The sequence below is a fragment of the Choloepus didactylus genome, chromosome 3, assembly GCF_015220235.1.
Source record: "Choloepus didactylus isolate mChoDid1 chromosome 3, mChoDid1.pri, whole genome shotgun sequence".
Lineage (NCBI taxonomy): Eukaryota > Metazoa > Chordata > Mammalia > Pilosa > Megalonychidae > Choloepus > Choloepus didactylus.
Genome location: NC_051309.1, coordinates 155,617,454 through 155,637,077, shown reverse-complemented (window position 1 = coordinate 155,637,077; position 19,624 = coordinate 155,617,454). Strand labels below are relative to the sequence as shown.

General features: G+C 37.6%; 1 protein-coding gene across 3 annotated transcripts in view; it reads left to right on the top strand.

The window, feature by feature from the left end:
• The window catches only part of INPP4B (inositol polyphosphate-4-phosphatase type II B), an 877,116-nt gene that overhangs the window by 467,579 nt on the left and 389,913 nt on the right, over positions 1-19,624 (top strand). For 2 of the 3 annotated variants that reach the window (XM_037830718.1, XM_037830717.1), the window contains exons 6-7: positions 7,869-7,987; positions 10,117-10,233. In XM_037830718.1, the coding sequence (XP_037686646.1) occupies positions 7,869-7,987; positions 10,117-10,233 (236 nt within the window). Of the gene's footprint in view, positions 1-7,744; positions 7,988-10,116; positions 10,234-19,624 lie in introns of those variants that run through there. The other variant, XM_037830719.1, reaches the window with a different exon arrangement.

Below are 19,624 nucleotides of genomic sequence, written 5' to 3'. Positions count from 1 at the left end.
GGTATTCATTCCAATTTGTGGGTATCCTTGGAAAGAAAGACTTGGAGTTTGAATATGAGACGTTGAATTTTTGAACTGAGTGCCTTAAGAGACAAAAGAAAACAAACGAAAAGTGAGAGAGAGAGAGAAAGCAAGAAAGAGAAAGAAATTCCAAATTTTCTACTCAGTTTTATTTCACACTAACATTTATACATTTTCCTTATTTTTCCAACAGATATTGCATATGTTGTCGGCTCTGCATGGTGCACTTACTCTTTAGGGAAGTGTGTGTTAATTAAAATCCTCCATACAACAGTTGAGGAAAATAACACATTTTTGTTTTAGTTTCTTTAAAGAATTGAAAAACTTAGTTAACTGAGGGGAGAAGCTGTGGTTTGTTAAGGAAAATGTATTTCCGACCCCTGTAGTCCAAGGTCTTATAAATATTCAAGTGGTCACTTCTATGACCTCGCCTTTCAAAGTGATGTGAGAAGCATATGTTAGAGGGGAAATTTGAGATAGCAGAAAAGAGGAGGAAAAATACCAAATGAGAAAAATTATAGAAAGTAGGTTTCGTCAGTTGAAAATACGATGAAATGTATAGGGAGGGCAAGATGAGAAGCTATATTCGACAAATTAGAGACTTAAAGTTTCTACAGAGAATATGGAATTTACATGGGAGGATTAATGGCCACAGATCAGTTCAGGATGATATAGAGCCACATTCTTCTAAGAAATAACCTCAAGCAAATATTCCAAAGTGAATAGTGCCCCCAGTACTTTGGAAATTCTCATTGTGTGGCTATTAGATAGGAGGCAGGAACACTGCCACTGGATTGAGTTATCATGGAATGCAGTGCTCTGGGAGCTAGGCAGTATTGTCTCCTGAATCCACCCAGGGAATCTGAACTGTGGAGGCTGACATCCTAGGTTTCAGAAAAGTGCTGTCTTCTTAAAATTCCTAAGGGAAAAGAATAAAGAAAATAAATGCAAAAGAAACTAAAAAATAGGAAAGCATATTACACTGGCACAGTAATTAGAGAAAGGGACACTTCTGTTTTTAAGTGTTACATGTGTCTTTAAATGTATGCTATGAATTGATTTAATCTAAATGTAATAGCTGGTATGGAATGGTAACAGTGAAACTATATAACGAAGTCCAATGAAGGAAACACAACCCAAATTGGCTTAATCAGTTAATTAGTAGCATTTAATTTTCTGGAGTACGAGGAGAAAGGATACATCTCTGACATTTTTGAGAAACCTGTCCAAACATGAAAAATTTGAAAAGCTAATTAAAAAACTGTGCTGTAGGTTGCAAGAGTCTTACCCACAGCCTCAGGGATGTGGTTGATTCTCTTAGCAGTGGTGAGATAAGAATAGTGCTGTTGAGAGCTCCTGAAAGCCAGATGGTTACTGCCCTACAGCCATGTTTGTATAAGGCCACATTTCTATTCTGGGATGTCCTCTGTTCTGGGTACCTTGTACTTTTTTGCCTGTAAGGAGTATGGATTTTTCTTTTTTTCCCCTGTGAAGAATCTGTAGAGTCCAAGAGCTGAGGTTTTCATTGAAGGGGAAGGTATACTCACATCAGGCTATGGTGGGTTCTAGCTGTAATACTTATTTTTAGTTCCAATGAAAAGACTGTATATTAGCATTCACAGGCTTCCTTTTGATGAAGAGAGTGTGCATAGCGAGGAGGGAGTCTTCCCCTGATCCCTTGGGACATCTCCTTGTTACAATAATGGCTCCCTTTGAGTAAAGAACACTAACCTTCCTATTAAATCCCTGCTTAGGGGGTGAGTTCACCAAGTGCATATAGCACATCTGTTTTCTGCTATTTTTGGCTTCTCATTTGGAAGTGCCTAGTCAGAGGTGAAATTAATTGTAAGTGTGCATATCTGGATACCTTAAGAACTTGAGAAGAAGTTAATAAAGAAGCTGATATGTTAATGATGACTGTGATTTCATATATTAACACGTGATCTGGTAAAGAGTTAAAAATTTTTTTTATTTATCTATATGAAAACAAGAAGGTACAAAAAATTCACATAAAATGCTTTTATTGAAAAAGAATAAGATTACATAAAATCAGGACCAACCTGGAATACCTTGAGCATATGATTACTATAAGAATATTGGATAAATAAAATACATTTTTGTGTTAATGCTTATTCATAATAATATCAATAATAATAATATTTAAATGCCTACTATGTGTCTAGCATTCTACATGTATTATTTCATATAATCTTTATAACTGATAAAAGAAAAATGTTTCATACAATTTAGGGTCTCACAGCTTTACTGAGTGATTCATGAATTGGGCAGCATCCCATACAGAAAGTAGAAGGTAGCACCACTGAGGGGGTGGAAAAGGGAATCTCATATAGGGTGAATGCAGAAGTAAGTGAGGAAATGTTCTGATTGGCTGACATTGGGTTTCCATTTTATTTAAGGGGGTCTTACAAAGTGGGGTGCAGGTGGTTGCTTAGGAACAAGAAAATTAGCTAAGAATGAGAAAATTAACTGTAAATAACTTCATCAGCTATATTTAAATTTGTTTTCTGTGCAAGCTAGGCATTTATAGAAAATAGAAACTATCTTAGGTTTTTCATTTTGCTGACATGGGCACCTCTGTGTGGGGCCTATTAGATTTTATTTATCATCACAAATCTATGAAGTCTGTTCTTTTACCTCATTTTACAGTTGAGAAAACAGAGGTTCAAAGAAATAAGAGTAATTTATTCAAAGTCACATAACTCTTTAGGGCTAGATTCGGGTTTCAATATGGTTTTATCTTCAGTCAAAAAAGCCATTTTTTTAAATACTCTATGCTATTCTGTATGGTTTCTCCTCTAAGCCTGGCTTTCCTTTGGTTGATTTTGAAAATAGAATTGTCGAGATGTAGAAATACTTGTCAAAGTCTTCCTTCTGCTTCTGGCTATTGCTTTGTTCTGGGGGAAAGAGGTTTAACTTGATTAGATGCGGTGAAGGGTGAATGGCGACAAGAAAGATGAGATGATATGGGCAGCAAGAAGAGCCATCCAACTTTCCACACGGGAACATTCTTAAGTGAAAAGAGACAGTAGCTTGGGCTGGACTGTGAATTCACACTGCCCAGAAGGGCCATGCCACTGCTTTTCTGAAAGCCTGTGGCAGGCACTTCCATATCAAATGCAGGTGTGAGCCCTACTAGATTTGGACCAGTTGTGCTGAATTCAAAAGTGCCTGAGTGAACAGTTGCATTCCATTTCGAATGGATTATTGCTGAGACTGAACTCGCATATAGAAGACTCAAGAGACAGTTTTAGGCTTCCAGCCAAAGTTGGCTGAAATGACAGAAAGGCTCTATGGACTAAACATAGTAGACATGATTTAGATATGATGTCTGAGTGAAACAAAGCTATTTTATAAAGCCAATATTTTGGGATGGAAAGAATCTTTGACATCACAGGAATCCTCTGAAGACCCTGCCTGTTAGCTTCTGGATCCTCAAATATTAGAATAACTAACTGCAGGAGCAGAAGATAATCTGTGTTCTCTTCCTAAGAGTCCCTGTAGTAGCTTTAAGCATCTAGACCAGAGGTTGGCAATTTTTGGCCCTTGTGTCAAATCCGGTCACAAATGTACTTTGCGGGCTCCTACAGAGTAATCTACACAGTGACTGAGACTTCAAGCTTTGGAAAACTCCTAAGATCAGGCAACAGTGGGCCTTCATTTCTTGAGGCAATGAATTTGAATAGGTGCCCCCTCTTTGGACATAGCATAGGCTTTCTAGTTCGCCCACTGCTTCACATTTGTACTGAGGATTCCCTTACAGTAGAGTGATAGCTGCTTGGCCTCTGGACAAATCTATGTCATGGATGGCTGCAGGTATCTCATTCAAAAAGACTAACAATAGAAAGTAAACAAACCCTCATATTGCTAGTCACTGTATTCAAGTTAACAAGAAAAATAGTCACTAGCAGCTCTTTTTTCTACAGAAAATTTTCAAAATTATATTTAAAGAATTGCTCATTACTTCTATATTGTTGTTTTTTCCTTTCTGTAAAAAATAGTCAATTCAGTGGACATAGATAGTTTGAATTCCAACCTACAACTCTTCTGGACTCTGAAAATACTTTGAAATAGCCCAGTCCAAAACAAAGCCAGTAAAAAGGCAGAAATAAAAGTAAAAACCTCTTGATGAATGAAGATTGAGGAGTATATTCTTACCCATTTGATTCAGTTGGTCAGAATTTTTAAAGAAACAAAACAGAAACAAAACCTCAAAGCACTGCATTCTTTTAGTCTTTTAAGTTGACTCTTTCATGCAGACCACACTTGGAGTAGAGTTTTATTTGTATAATGGGCAGTGGCAAGCAAGGCTGAAAGTCTGATGTAACAGTTTTTGATGTATGAAAACAGAATTTTTCAAGCTTCTTTATTGGCTACTGAATAATTCCATGTAGATTAGATTTAAAAAGTGATCAAATGAGTAATATCTCCATGAAGCACTCCAATTACTCATCATTTATCACCTTTCCAGTGGGACAGTTTCAGCATGTGTAGATTCATGTTGTGTATAGGTTTCACTTTATGAAATGTAATGGCTCGTGAACTAGCTAGTTTTTACAGAGAAGTTTTGGACCTTCTGTTAGCCTTCGAGGAGCTGAATATGACTGAGGCAACAAAAACCATTTTATAGAATAAAAAACCCTAAATATTGGTAAATACTGGTATAATGATATTATTTGACATAATTTTTGATAGAAAAATCTATTCATGAGAACAACCTAATTTCTTCCTCACTTCCACCCCAAAAGGTGGGTAAATAGATGAAGAAATTGAGTGCCTAAGAGTTTGTCTTACTCAACTTCTCATAACTAGAAAGTAGAGATTCTGGGACTACAGCTCAGGAATTCTAATGGATTGCATGGTCTTTCCATAATATCTTGCTGCATAAGCACTAGAGAATAGTAAATACTCTGGACTGTTGGAAAGAAGAGAGATACATGCAGGCCAAGATATAACTTTTTGGTGGTATTTTCTATACTTGTTTTTGTGTATAGACTATAATAAAATACAAAGTACCATTGTTACTATTTTTTCTTTGTCAGTATTGGGGGTTTGCAAAATGAGTTGGCCAGGACATTTCAGTTTAATAGAAATTGTCTATGTTTTTATCAGGAGTCTGAGAGTTTCTCTGATGAAATGGAGACTAATTGCTCACTTCTGGGAAATAACCACAGCCCACAGTCAAGCCTGATAGGAAGTCAGAGAAGAAGTGACTTCTTTTTAGCAAAGGTGTCATGAGCTCATAAAGTAGAGATGAGGCTACAAGCAGAATGAGTGCAAGTTGTAAGAAACACAGCAGCCACAGCTTTGAAATCAAAGGGCATATAAACGTCAATGTTAGTAACTGGAGAGAGAGCTGATTACTGTGAGCAGAAAACCAAGAGAATGAGTGATAAAATTAAATATGTTCATAAGGCAAGTAAAGGAAATGATCAAAAAACCACCAAAGAACAGTAAAGTCTAAATCTACCTCCTTTTTCTTTCCTTCTGGTTATATGTTAACATCATTGAAACCTCACATCACTATTTTCTAAAGCTGTAGATCTCTTGGGTTCAGCAATAAATAATAATGGTGTTGGGTCTTCCAAAGGGGTATCATTTTACAGGAGAGTGAGTCAGTATCCCAAAAAAAGGAATGGAGCTAATGGGGTATGATGCTAACACAAGTTATCAGAGAGTTCTAATACTGTAAATGTGAGAACATAATGTTTCTAAACATACAGTTTTCATACATAGTGCTGAAATAATAATACTCCCCTCGAGCCATTTTGAGGAATCAAGAGATAATTAGCACAGTAGATCAAATATAGTAAAGATGAAATAAATGGTAGCTATTATTATTTTTTTTTTTCCACACATGCTTTCTTAAAATCCCTTGTATTACTAGAGGCATGTAGTTTGAATAAAGAAAACTTAGGACAAAATGACAGATAGGACTGAGAGGATCCCAAAGTCTGGCAAGAAGGCACCATATATTGAGGCAATATATATCTTTCACAATGAAAGCACACTTTTGGCCAATAAGTTAAAGGATCACTTGTAGCTTTTTTGCTAAACAATAAGTCCCTACCTCTTTTCTTTCCTGAGTGGATACTGAGAGTATTGGTACAATGACATAATTCTGCTGTTCTAACTAATCTCAGTCATACAGCAAATGGAATCCAGTTTCAGGGTCTGAGCATTACAGTTAATAGAGATGAATAGTGTTAGCCATCCTTAATCCCAGAGCCATTCAATACTTTAAAGGTTTGAATGATAAAGTTGGGATCATTGAGAGGAAGAAAGGGGCATGGATTTTTAATGCAATAATCATCATATGAATGGAGTAGTACACAAAGGATGGATTTCAACTGATCTTCATTTTCCCTGAAGACAAGTAATGGTTTTAGATTTAACTTTAAGGATCTGGGTAAATTATCTGTAAGGACTTACAAAATGGTTTCACTTTGCATTTAGAAATCTTCAAAGGGAAAGGTGAAATTTCCCTTTCTTTGGTTAGTCTCAACTGGAACTGGAATTAAAACCAAGCCTATTTCATTCCAAAGCTCCTGCTTTTTCCTCTGCTTCTGTATGTGGGATGATTTGCAAGTGATTGAAAGGTGATAATTACATTTATAATTTCCTTTGCTTTCAAGTTTCAGATTTAAGACTTAGTAGTTTTGACTCAGTGGATAAAGGCCCGGTAAACTGCTGCAGTGTCACTCAGTAAGGCTGAAATACACCCGTCCTTCCCTCCCCTCCTGCGCTGCTCAGAGGTATGGGGTAAGGATGGTATAAAGCCCTGCACACCTTTACCATGAATGCAGGGCCAAGGCAGAGTTAGAGAGAGGTACAGAGGGTGAGGGTGCCCAGGGCTACTTCTCAGTTCCCTCACCCACAGCTCCAGCCTGTGGCAAACCACTAGCTGAACCTTAATTTAACCCCCATCTCCTGAGGACACTGCACATCACACTCATTAGTGACCCATCTGCCGGTAGTGAAAGGGCTATTTCAAAGCCAGAAAAAAAGATGTAGTGAGCAGAGATGCTGGAGTTGCCAAAAAAGGAATATTCCCCTTGATTTTTCTTCCAAAAATTAAGGGAATGATATATAAGAGGAGAATATATTCAAGAAAATATGGTATTGTGAGGAGAGTTTGTAATATGATCCCATTGTCTCTGGGAAGTTCTTACATTTGTGGCCCTTGGGCAAGAATTAACCCATCCATATCCCACATTACTTCTCCCAGGCTTGAGTCCCAGATAGAAGAATTTTTACTCCTCTTCTGCCTCCTCTTTCTCCTGCCCATGTGCTGCTGTGCTTGCTTAAACTCTCTTCCTATTTCCCTTCCGAGAGCAGGACTGTAGGAGGTCAGCCCTAGCGAATAGACATTCGAACATTTGAACTAATCCAACCAGTGTCAATAAGGAATGGCTTAAAGTTTCCTGGATATGACCCAAATCAATGTACTTAGTCAACAAGTGTGAATTAAAGCCCAGGGTTTAATGATTAGTTAACTGAGAGCCAAAGTGAAAGCTGCGAAGTGAGCCCCAGTCGCCGAAGTCCCTGAGTGGTGTGCATATAGTCACATATTAGAGCTGGATTCCCGGAGCAGTCAAGACTTGCATGTGCAAATGTGGTCAGTGGAAATGTACTCTCAATTCAGCTCCGCAGCACGTGACTTCCTATTTCTGTAAGGTACTTCCAAGGGACTTCCTCTGTAAGATCTGCTCCAGTCCCAGGAGATTTCATTCAGCGCCGTGGCTAAGTTTATTTCCAACCTCGGACAGAACTTTTCCCTGAGATACGGAGTTATTTTCTTTTCTTTATGTTTCCTCTGCCATTGCCAGCATGCAAGGATCTTGTGGCTCCTGTCAGTGATCGGAAGCTGAACACACTGGTGCAGATCTCAGTAATACACCCAGCTGAGCAGACTCTGACGAGATACTCCAGCACGGAAATTGTGGAGGTGAGCACATATTCTGTATGCCTGCATTACTGAACTTCTCTCTCAATCTCTCTCCCTCTCTCCCTCTCTCTCAATGTGTGTGTGTGTGTGTGTGTGTGTCTCTCTCTCTCTGGATTTAAGCTAATAGCTGAAATAAGTTAGATCATGGTCTGTAGCAATGCTATGCTACTGTCTTCTGTCATTAAGGAAAGCATACCTGAAGTTATAAAGCTGCACTGGCAATTTTGCAGAATAAACAAACTTGGAAAAATTTGCCTTTTTCACAAAAGACGTTATTTTTCTTTGGGAGATAGAAAGAAAAGTTGTCGCTTTGAATCCCTGAATAGAGAAAAAGCAAAATACAGAGCTTAGATTAAATGGAATGAATGTTTATTTTTGAGAAAAAAAGAAAGTTGTGAAGTACAAAAAGAAGTTTAGAAGTTTTGAATACATTAATTGTTTTTGTCCTTGTCATATTTTCCTGTATTCTTCAGTCTGTCTGTGGAGACTTTATATCCTCTGCTGTTTGCCTGTCTTTTTAAATTGCGATGTTTTTCAAAGCACGGTAGATAATTAATTTGAAAAACTGTAATGTTTCTAGGCAAAAAAGTGTAAATATTACTCATCAGATGAGAGATGTCCTATTTACATTTATTGTTACAAATATAACATTCAAATGTGTCAGGAGGAAACTTGTTATTGTATTGGATCATGTTCAAAAGAATGTTTCTCTTTTGATTATTTCACTCTGATTATATGTATTTTACAATCTCAGTGAATGAGAGGCACTTCTTTGAACATCTGGGGCTGAAGAAAGTGTGCTCTAAACCCCTTAAGACTGCTTGTTTTTCTTAGACCTGTGAGCCATGTCTGTTTGGAATGAGGAGTTGTTCTGGAAGAACCTAAGTAGCCAACCCCAGACGGTGCTTGCTTGGTGCCAACCGTCTGCCTTTATGCAGTTGGTGGAATAAATGATTCAGACTGAATCCGACTCATTTCTATAATGGAATGACCCAGATACAGCCTGTAGCCCTGAATCTGCTATTTGGAAACTTTAGGTTCCCGTGCTGGTATAATTCATAGTTAATGCTATAGTTGATTTAACAAAAATAGTCTCGTTCATATGAAGGAAATGTGCCTCAAATTGTAAAACCATTAGTTCTTTTTAAACAGAGAAACATTTCAAGTATTATGCCAAGTTAAATATGCCTTAAAATCTTGCAAAAAAATTTCAGAGAAGTTAGTTATCTTGACACGTTATATTTGTATGTATATGCCTTATTTTGGCTGTTTAATTTACTGCCTGTTTCTAAGCATCTAATGCATTGTTGAGTAAAAAGCAGTATTTGTTGAATGAGAGAAAGAAAGGAAAAAATGAATGAATGAAAAACTTAAGCTTTCAGAAACTTCCATTACCAATTGGTGTATAGAACTCTAGCAAACACCCCTATGACATTAAGCAATTTACTTATTTCTTTATAGATAACCTTTAATGTTGGATGTCAGTTTTCTAAAAAATGAATCCTGAAGCATTAAAGTATCCTGTGTAGTGCCTTCTGAGCTAGTAATTTGATAGCCCCCAATCCGTCATATTTAGAGTTTCTTTCATTAGTTTCATGTTGATCTGGGAAGAAATCACAGCCGAACATCCCAAAACAAATGGACACTATCAGGGCATGGCTTTCAATGGAATCATTACAGAAGGAAAATAAATGGACAGCATAAGATTACCAAATGGTTCTTTATGAGAAAATAGCTTTGTTTTAATTTGATCAGTCAATAGCTTAGATTATTCACATAAATTACAGGTTGTATCCATTAAACTTACTCTAAAGAGACTGTTGACCAATCCTAAAAAGGGTTCTGCCATCTAATGAAAATAAATTCTGTTTCAAGACTGACTATCAGCAGCTCTGACAACGATGCAGGGCCATTTACTATTAACAGCTACATCAGTACTTGGGGGCCTTCGGCCATGTTGTTGCCCATGAGCATCATTTGGCAATGCAGACCTCTCTTCTAATAGAACTATTTCCTAGAAAAACAATTGGGAACTTAGACACACTTTCTGCATCCTCAAGTGTCCCTGCATGCTGCCAACTGCAGTTGCTGCCTTATTGAATCAAAGCTGTCTGCTTGTGCCGTTACAGGGAACAAGAGACCCACTGTTTTTGACTGGTGTGACATTCCCACCCGAGTATCCCATCTATGAGGAGACCAAAATAAAACTAACAGTCTATGATGTCAAGGATAAGTCTCATGACACTGTAAGTACTACCACTTATTTCTTCCTTTGGGAAAAGGAGTTATGCTTTTCCAAACTATTGGATTTTTGTTGCAACTGGCATGTTTCAAAGAGGGTATTTGTGTTGTGTTTATGCTTATCTTATGTTTATAGTTTGCTGTTTTTCAAATTCATTTGTCTCAGTGTCAAACTGGCAGTTGGTCAGGAGCAAACCTGTAAGAACATATTTTTCTCTTTTTCAGAAAGACTTGCTTGATCTCTCTTGGTTTGCATTTTTCTCTGCTTTAAGGTGGAGGGGTAATGTTGTGGGCAGAGAGCAAATGGAAAAGATTAACTTTAAATGATGTTTCAAAACTTTCTAGATATTGTAAATATTCTAAAACAGGAGATTGACAGAGTGCTCTATTCTCACAATTTACTCTTTTGTCTATTGCATGGAGAGAAACTCCCTTTATTCTTCTTAACCTTGTTATCGGCACTAAACAGAGGAGAAGCACTAGGCAGGAGCTTTAATTGGCCTTTTTAAATGAAGGCCTTGTTAAGTCCCAGTGGTCCTTGGTCCTGGCTTCTTTGGTCTTCCTACCTGGTCTAAATTTTCCTCCACTTGAATTATTGTTCTGAATTAGACAGTTAAGGGCCCAGAAACTATCTCTAGGGGTCACTCTTATAATTCCTGGAGAGAGGAGAATGCTATTGGGGAGGAATTGAGGAGTCGTCGTCAGTCTTCTCCTTTAAATCTCTCCCCTTAGCATATTTTTTTTTGGTCTGTTTTCAAAGCAGGGGGAAGTTATGGGCCTCTTGATGGTTAATAGTAAAGCCTGAAGTGAGGAATCTTTCTGTGGCTGGTGGGCCTATAGTTTCCAGGGGAGATACGATTGAAGCTAAGGCACCCTGCTGGACCCAGAAAATTGCATAGTGCCTTGTCTAGGAGAAGCAAAGCTTTTATTCTCTGCTCTCATTTAGGTGTTTCTTAGGTAGATGTGTTGCTCATGACTCTTTCTTTTTCATAAAATATGTAACACAGAGAAGGAACTTATATTCAGTCTAATGGTGGAGGGTTGATATTTAATGGAGAAAAAAATCTATGTTGAAGGGATTTCTGTTCATCTTAGCCTTAGGAAATTTCATTTCTTTAAAATTACAGAACAAATATTTAAGGAAATGCCAGCATCTGCATAGAATAAGCACAATTAATGGCAGTATGGTAAAATTACTAAGAAAGCAGGCTCTAGAGCCAGACTCTGGTTCCTATTCCACTTACTATCTCTGTGACTCTGGACAAGTTACTTAATCTCTTTGTCTCCGTCTCCTCATTTACAATATTTACCTTCTGGGATTGTTGTAAGGATTAAATGAGTTAATATATTAAAATATTTTGGAGACTACTACAAAGTAATAAAGTGAAAATTGCTATTGTTACTGTATTGGCTGTTGCCTTATGGTGTCTTAAAGAATACAAATCAAAAAGAGAGTATTGGCCAACATTTATTTCTGTATTTACCATATGTGTTTTTTTCCTCAAGTTGCCCTATATTTGTTATTTCTGACTTCTTTGAGGAAGAAGGGACGATAAAAACATTTTGAGTAAGAGACAAAAAATTTGAGTTAAAATGATGACTAAAAAATACTTGGGAGTTTTGTCTTTTACTTTCTGTTTTTCCTTGATTTTTGAGGTAACGTATGAAAAGGATTGAACTGTGACCGGGGACATCAGGCCAATTTGATAAACTATGCACAAAGTCCCATGACCTCCCACCTACCCATTGCCTTTTCCCCCCTCTGCCAGAGAAGAGAGAGAAATGGAGGGAAATGTAGAAGTATCATAAAGTTAGAGAGGAGGGAGATGGTTCAAATGGATAAGAGAAGGTGAAACTACTGTACAGAAAAGTAATATAATATGCAGAAGAATGATCTGGATGACAGGGAAGGCAAAGCCGAAACTATGGTCTTCAAAGCACGCGATTAAATTCAATATTCACAACCCAAGGCATGGATAGGACAGAGTCGTGGGAAGATTGTGTTACAGAAATGAAAACGTTGCCCCAAACTCTTGGGTTTGTTAAATACTAAGAAATATCAAAGTAAGAAATATTAAATGCTATAGGTGTTCCTATCCCCTACAATCTCCCCCATTCAAAATGTGCATCTATGTTAATGCTCTAAGGATAAAACAATTAGCTTACTCATTAATTATGCTTTTTGTTTGTTTCTATTCCAGAAACTAATTATTTAGAGTCTTTAAAGACTTTCTTCCTTGATCAGAAGTGTTATCACATAAAAGTATTGGATAAGCTGGAATCCCTGTTGTGAAATAAGACTTGTGAAATTTGAACATATTTAAGAAATGCAACCAGCTTTCATTCACCAAGTGCTGTTAATTAAGGCATAACCTCTTTCTTAAAATAACTAACAATTAGCTCCGGTGATGGAAGTGTAAATAGAAACACAGTTTGTTAATATGCTAATAATCCCCATGGACATATAGTCTTTATCCTGCCACCTTTTCTCTCATTTCTCGTTTTTCTTTGGGGCAGAGGCAGGAGGCAAGTGGTTTAAAGTACAGTTTGTAATTATAAACACTGGACAGCCTATATATTTTAAGATCATACTACTTTTAAGTCATAAGAAATGGCATTTTGAATATTTATGTTTCAGAATATTAATAAACTATGAGCATGCATTTAAAAGTAGCTTAACTATTTCATCCTTACAAACCACTGATCATATTAGTTTGACACAGGACAATCAGATATTCTTTACTGACTGAATATTAATTAGTTGAGTCAAATGACTAAGTTGCTTGTTTTTTCCTATTTAATGCCCATTTATTGGATTTAACCAATCAAATAAATTTGTTACTTTGCTGTTTCATACTCGTTTACATACATATTAGTGTTAGATGATTTTAAAGAGCAGTGATAACCTTTCATTTGTGCTCATTATCCAGCTGTTATCTCACTAAATAGTTGCTATTCTTGTACTCCTCTAAACAACTGGACCTAAGATAGATTATCTTTACTTAATTGCTCTAATGGAAATGCAGTCGATTGTTGCAACAAATGAGAAGAATCTAACTGTTGACTCAATGACTATTGTTTCCTCCTACCACATCCTTCATCCCTGCTATTGCTTTCAGTAAGTTTCCATCTCTAGCAGATGGACAGATACTGCTTAGCAGGTGTGGAGGTGGGGTAGGGGGTGTGATACGGTCATTATTAGGATTAGAGTGACCTTTGTATTATATTCCTCACCATGAGGAAATTATTTTCTCAGAATGAACTGCTTAACATCCTGCTCTTTAGTGGAGACTTCAAAGCTTGAAATGGAAGACCCAGGTTCTCACAGTGGGGTTGATGTATTTTGGATATATCCTGGTTGTAAGCTCGATTTAAAAACTACTGGCAACTGAAACATCAGAGATAGAAATGTTTTCTGCACATCCTTCACAATGTTCTACACTGAAGAGCTGAGCTGTAAATCTGGGTCTTTAACATGTGCCAGCAGATACATCAGAGCAGGAAGAAATGAAAGGCAAAGATTATCACTGTTACAGATTGAATATATGTTCAAGGCCTAACCCCTGGTCCCATGAATGAAATCATATTCAGAAATAGGATTTTTGAGATGTTTTTAGTTAAGATGAGACCAAACAGGATTATGGTGGGCCTTAATCCAATGTAATTGGTGTCTTTATAAGGAGAGAAAATTTGCTTGCAGACAGTAGGAATCAGGGAGAGAGAGAGAGAGAGAGCACGCACACACTAGCTATGTGACAGACAGAGATTGAGTTATGCCACCAGCCAAAGAACATCATGGATTGCCAGTCACCTCCAGAACGCTTCAGACCGCAGAGGAGCATGGCCCTACCAATACCTTGATTTTGGACTTCCAGCCTCCAGAACCATAAGACAATAAATTCCTATTATTTTAAGCCACTCTTTTCTGTGGTCCTTTTCTATGGCAGTCCCGGGAATCTAAGACAATTATCCTCAAACTTCCTGTCTTTTTCCTCTTCCTCCTTTGCAACTGGTGCTTTAAAAGATACTGAGCAAAGGTCTTTCAGCACTTAGCTGAGGACAGTCGTCAGACATATGAGCAAGCCACAGAATCGTTTTCCCATGATAAAAATTTGAATTTCTGCTCTGTTTTGCAGGAGAGCACATTGACCCCATTCATTTTGGGGTAATAAATGTTCACTGTATCCTCAACTTGTTAGACATTCAACCTATAGGACAGAGTTCTGTGTTCAGTAGACCCTTAGCATTCCTCAGGTGAGGATATACATCCTAAATGCGAGATGTTTTATTACCAGTTACTAGCAACCTCCCATTTGTACATTTCAGAAAAGGAGACCTCATCAAGGTTTACTTCACTATGTGTGTTTTATGCCAAAGGCAAGTTAGTTTTAGCACAGTTCCTTAGACAGTTCATTTTCTTTATATGGAGAATATAAGTTTATGTGCATTCACTTTACTTTGACTGACTTGGCTTGATTTTCTACATTGCCTTCTTACTGTTTAAGCCTAACTATACTTGTGAGGTACAAATTCTGTGAGCCTACTTTCTTCTCTATCTGGAAGGTACAGTATAATGGGTAAGGAAAAAAAATTGAATTTAATATGGTATGCATGGTTTCCTGTTTAGTCTCCATAAAAATCTTTTGAGGTAAGTATTGCTATGCCCATTTTAAAGATAAAGAAATTGGAATACAGAGAATTTAAGTAGACCAACTCAGAGATCCTTTATTTTTTCCAATCAACTATGTCTATGGATTTTCTGTATGTAGGACTATATCATCTGAAAATAGGGAAAGTTTTACTTCTTCCTTTCCAATTTGGATGTCTTTATTCAGTGCTGAATAAAAATGATGACAGTGTCTTTTTCCAGATCTTAGAGGGAAAGCATTCAGTTTTTCCCCATTAAGTAGGATATTAGCTGTGGGTTTTTCAAATTTGCCCTTTATCCTGTTGAGGAAATTTCCTTCTATTCCTAGTATTCTAAGTGTTTTATCAAGAAGGATGCTGGATTTTGTCAGCTGCTTTTTCTGCATCAACTGAGAAGACCATGTTGTCATTTTTTCCCTCTTCATTCTGTTCATGTAATGTTTTACATTAATCGGTTTTCCTATGTTGAACCACCCTTACATGCCAGGGATAAATCCCTCTTGATTATGGTGTATAACTCTTTTAATGTGCTGTTGGATTTGGTATGCTAGTATTTTGTTGATGGTTTTTGTATCTATATTCATAAGAGATATTGGTCTGTAATTTCCTTTTCCTGTGATATCTTTATCTGGCTTCAGTACGAGGTTGATGTTGGCCTTGTAGAAAGAATTAGGGAATGTTCCCTCCTTTTCAGTTTTGTTACAGAGTTTGAGCAGAATTGCGGTTGTCTTCTTGGACATTTAGTAGAATTCCCCTACGAAGCCATTTGATCCTGGACTTTATTTTCTTGAGAGGCTTTTTTTTTTTTTTTTTTTGACTTTTAAAAAAATTTATTCTATTTGGCAAATATAGTCACACTGTCACCTGTTGAACTCTACTGGACAATAATCCACTTTTTTTTAAAATTCAGTTTTATTGGGATATATTCACATACCATACAGTCATCCATGGTGTACAATCAACTGTGCACAATACCATCTTATAGTTGTGCATTCATCACCACAATCTATTTTTGAACATTTTCCTTATACCAGAAAAAATCAGAATAAGAATAAAAAATAAGAATAAAAAAAAGAACACCCAAATACCGCCCTCCATCCCACCCTATTTTTCATTTAGGTTTTGTCCCCATTTTTCTACTCATCCATCCATATACTGGATAAAGGGAGTGCAATCCACAAGATTTTCACAATCACACTGTCACCCCTTGTAAGCTACATTGTTATACAATCGTCTTCAAGAGTCAAGGCTATTGGGTTGGAGTTTGGTAGTTTCCGGTATTTACTTCTAGCTATTCCGATATATTAAAACCTAAAAAGTGTTATCTTTATAGTGCGTAAGAATGTCCACCAGAGTGACCTCTCGACTCCGTTTGAAATCTCTCAGCCACTAAAGCTTTATTTCTTTTCATTTTGCATCCCCCTTTTGGTCAAGAAGATGTTCTCAATCCCATGATGCTGGTTCCAGATTCATCCCTGGGAATCATATCCTGCGCTGCTAGGGAGATTTACACCCCTGGGAGACAAGTCCCATGTAGAGGGGAGGGCAGGGAGATCACCCGCCCAAGTGGCTTAGTTAGAGAGAGAGGGCCACATCTGAGCAACAAACAGGCGCTCAGGGGGAGACTCTTAGGCACAATTATAAGCAGGTTTAGCCTCTCCTTTGCAGTAACAAGCTTCATAGGGGCAAGCCCCAAGACAGAGGGCTCAGCATGTCAAGCCATCAGTCCCCAGTGTTTGTGAGAACATCAGCAACAAATCTTGGGAGGCTTTTAATTACTGATTCAATCTCTTTACTAGTAATTGGTTTGTTGATACCTACTATCTCTTCTTGAGTCCACGTAGGTAGTTTGTATGTCTCTAAGAATTTGTTCATTTCATCTAGGTTATCTACTCTATTGATGTACAATTTTTTATAATGTCCTCTTAAAGTCCTGCCTGTATCAGTCGTGTCAGTAATAATGTCTCCTTTTATATTTTAGATATGCGTTTTTTGTATCTTCTTTCTTTTTTCGTCAGTCTTGCTAAAGGTTTGTCAATGTTATTAATTTTTTCAAAGAACCAACTTTTGATTTTGTTGATTCTTTCTGTTTTTGTTCTCTATTTCATTTATCTCCACTCTAATCTTTGTTATTTCCTTCCTTCTGCTCACTTTAGGTTTAGTTTGCTCTTCTTTTTCTGGTCCTTTTAGTTTTGAGGTGAGGTCTCTGATTTAAGACTTTCTTCTTTTTAAACATTTAGCCCTATAATTTTCACTCCCTGGGAATTTTTCATTTCAGTTACTGTAGTCTTCAATGCCTATCATTCTCTTTGGATTCGTTTTTAAAATGTCTTTCATTTTGCTGAGAGTCTTATATTGCTTATTCATTGTTTTCCTGATATCCATTAGTTCTTTCTCTGTATTTTTCTTCATCTCTTTGAGCATTTTTATCCTCTTCCTTTGGATGGGCCATCATTCGAGTTAGTTTGTCTTGTACTCTTTTGTTGCACACTGTACATTTTAATATTTTAAAATGTTAAACCTGGGATTTATTCCAGAAGATGTCTGTTTTTTGATTTTGTAACCAGCTGGTGGGTGATGAGACATTTTCTTGAGCTCCAGCCCTCCAATCGGAAGGTCTGCCCATGGCAAATGCAGGCTGCAGGGCCCTCCTTGTCTTTTCTGTATCTTGTCCTGGGCTTGAACTTGCTAGTTGTTTTGAAGTTCCCCTGTTTCTAAGAGTTTGAATGGCCCCTCTATTTTGAAGGAGACAGACCTCCCTCTTCCCAGGTCTTTAAATCAGGCAAGCATTTGCCCCAGGCCCTCTGCCTCTATTGTTTCTTACACTCCTTTTGTTGTCTCAAGTTGCTTTCGCCTGGAGGGCAAATTTTGGGAGTGGGTACACACCAGAGAGAAGTTTCCCAAGTTGGTCTTTCCCAGCTGAGACAGAATCAGGGACCCATGAAGCGGGCATGGACCAGCTCCAAACTTCCCTGGACAGGGGATCAGGAAGGGCACCAGGAGCTTCTTTCGTGGTTCCTCAAAGCTGAGCTTTCTTTACCTACTCAACAAATGCAGCCCTTCAATTGTTTCCCATAGCCCTGAGGAATTGTTGTGTCTTTAACTCTCCTCTGTTGCTGCCTTTCTCTGGAGCAGGTTGGAACAATGGCTACTCTTGGAGACAGGCCCGCAGGAATCCGAAGTTGCTAATCAATAGTTATGATCAGCAATCTGCCATGCCCACGCCTGATCTTGGTGAAGAGGGTTTTGATGTCCTTTTCTGTCAGCCGTGAACTCTCCTGGGGCTGGACCCCATGGCGGCTCAACATGAGAGTGAGAGTGGGTGCTGGTAACCACTGCAGGGAGAGATTAATTTACAGGTCTTTACCTTAAATTAACAGCCTCTCCCTCTGGCTCCTCCCTGGATGCTGTACAATGTTCTACTGGCCTTCAGAGTCTCAGAATAGGTGTTTCAGACAATGATTGCCTGTTTGATAGTTGTTCTGGTGGAAGGACGGGATTCTGGAGCTTCCTACTCTACCATCTTCCCCAAATCTCTTTTTATTATAGATTTCTAAGAATTCTTCATATATTTTAGGTACAAATATTTTTATCAATCTATGCTTTACAAGTTTTTTGTTTTAGACTTTTCCTTGCTCAATCTTTTTCTTGTTGATATTTTTTGTCGTATTATTTTTTTTATTTTGATTTGTTTTATTGAGATATATTCACGTACCATACAGTCATCCACAGTGTACAATCAGCTGTAAACAGTGCCATCATATAGTTGTGCATTCATTACCCCAACCAATTTTTGAACATTTTCCTTATTCCAAAAAGAATAAAAATAAGAATAAAAATAAAAGTAAAAAATAACACCCAAAGCATTCCATCCCCCCATTCCACCATATTTTTCATTTAGTTTTTGTCCCCATTTTGTTACTCATCTGTAGATAAAGTGAGTGTGAGCCACAGGGTTTTCACAATCACACAGTCATACCATGTAAGCTATGTAGTTATGCAATCGTCTTCAAGAATCAAGGGTACTGGGTTGCAGTTCCACAGTTTCAGGTATTTCCTTCTAACTATTCCAATGCCCTAAATACTTGAAAGGGTCATCTATATAGCATGTAAGAATACTCTTCAGAGTGACCTCTCAATTCCATTTGAAATCTCTCAACCATTGAAATTTTATTTTGTTTAATTTCTCTTTTCCCTTTTGGTCAAGAAGATTTTCTCAATCCTAAAATTCCAGGTCCAGGGTCATCCCTGGGAGTCATGCATGCGTTGCTAGGGAGATTTGTAAATTTATAGCCCTGGGACTCACGTCCCACATAATGGGAAGGGCAGTGAGTTCACCTGCCGGGTGGACTTAGAGAGGCCACATCTGAGCAAAAAAAGAGATTCTCTTGGGGTGACTCTTAGGCACCACTGTAAGTAGGCTTAGCCTCTCCTTTAAAGTAACAAGCTTCATAAGGGCAAACCCCAAGATTGAGGGCTTGGCCTACTAAATTGTTAGTCCTCAATGTTTGTGAGTGTAAATGATATTTTTTTGATGATCAGAAAATTTTGATTGTGTTAAACTACTGCTTATCAATTTTTTTTTTTTTTTTCATTCATGGTTAGTACATTTGAGCCTTAAGAAATCTTCCTACATGAGGTCATAAAGATGTTCTCCAGTGTTTTCCTTAAAAATATTTTATGGTTCCCACCTTTACCTTTAGATTTAGGATCCATCTTAAATTTATTTTTGTGATAAGAATGAGGTAG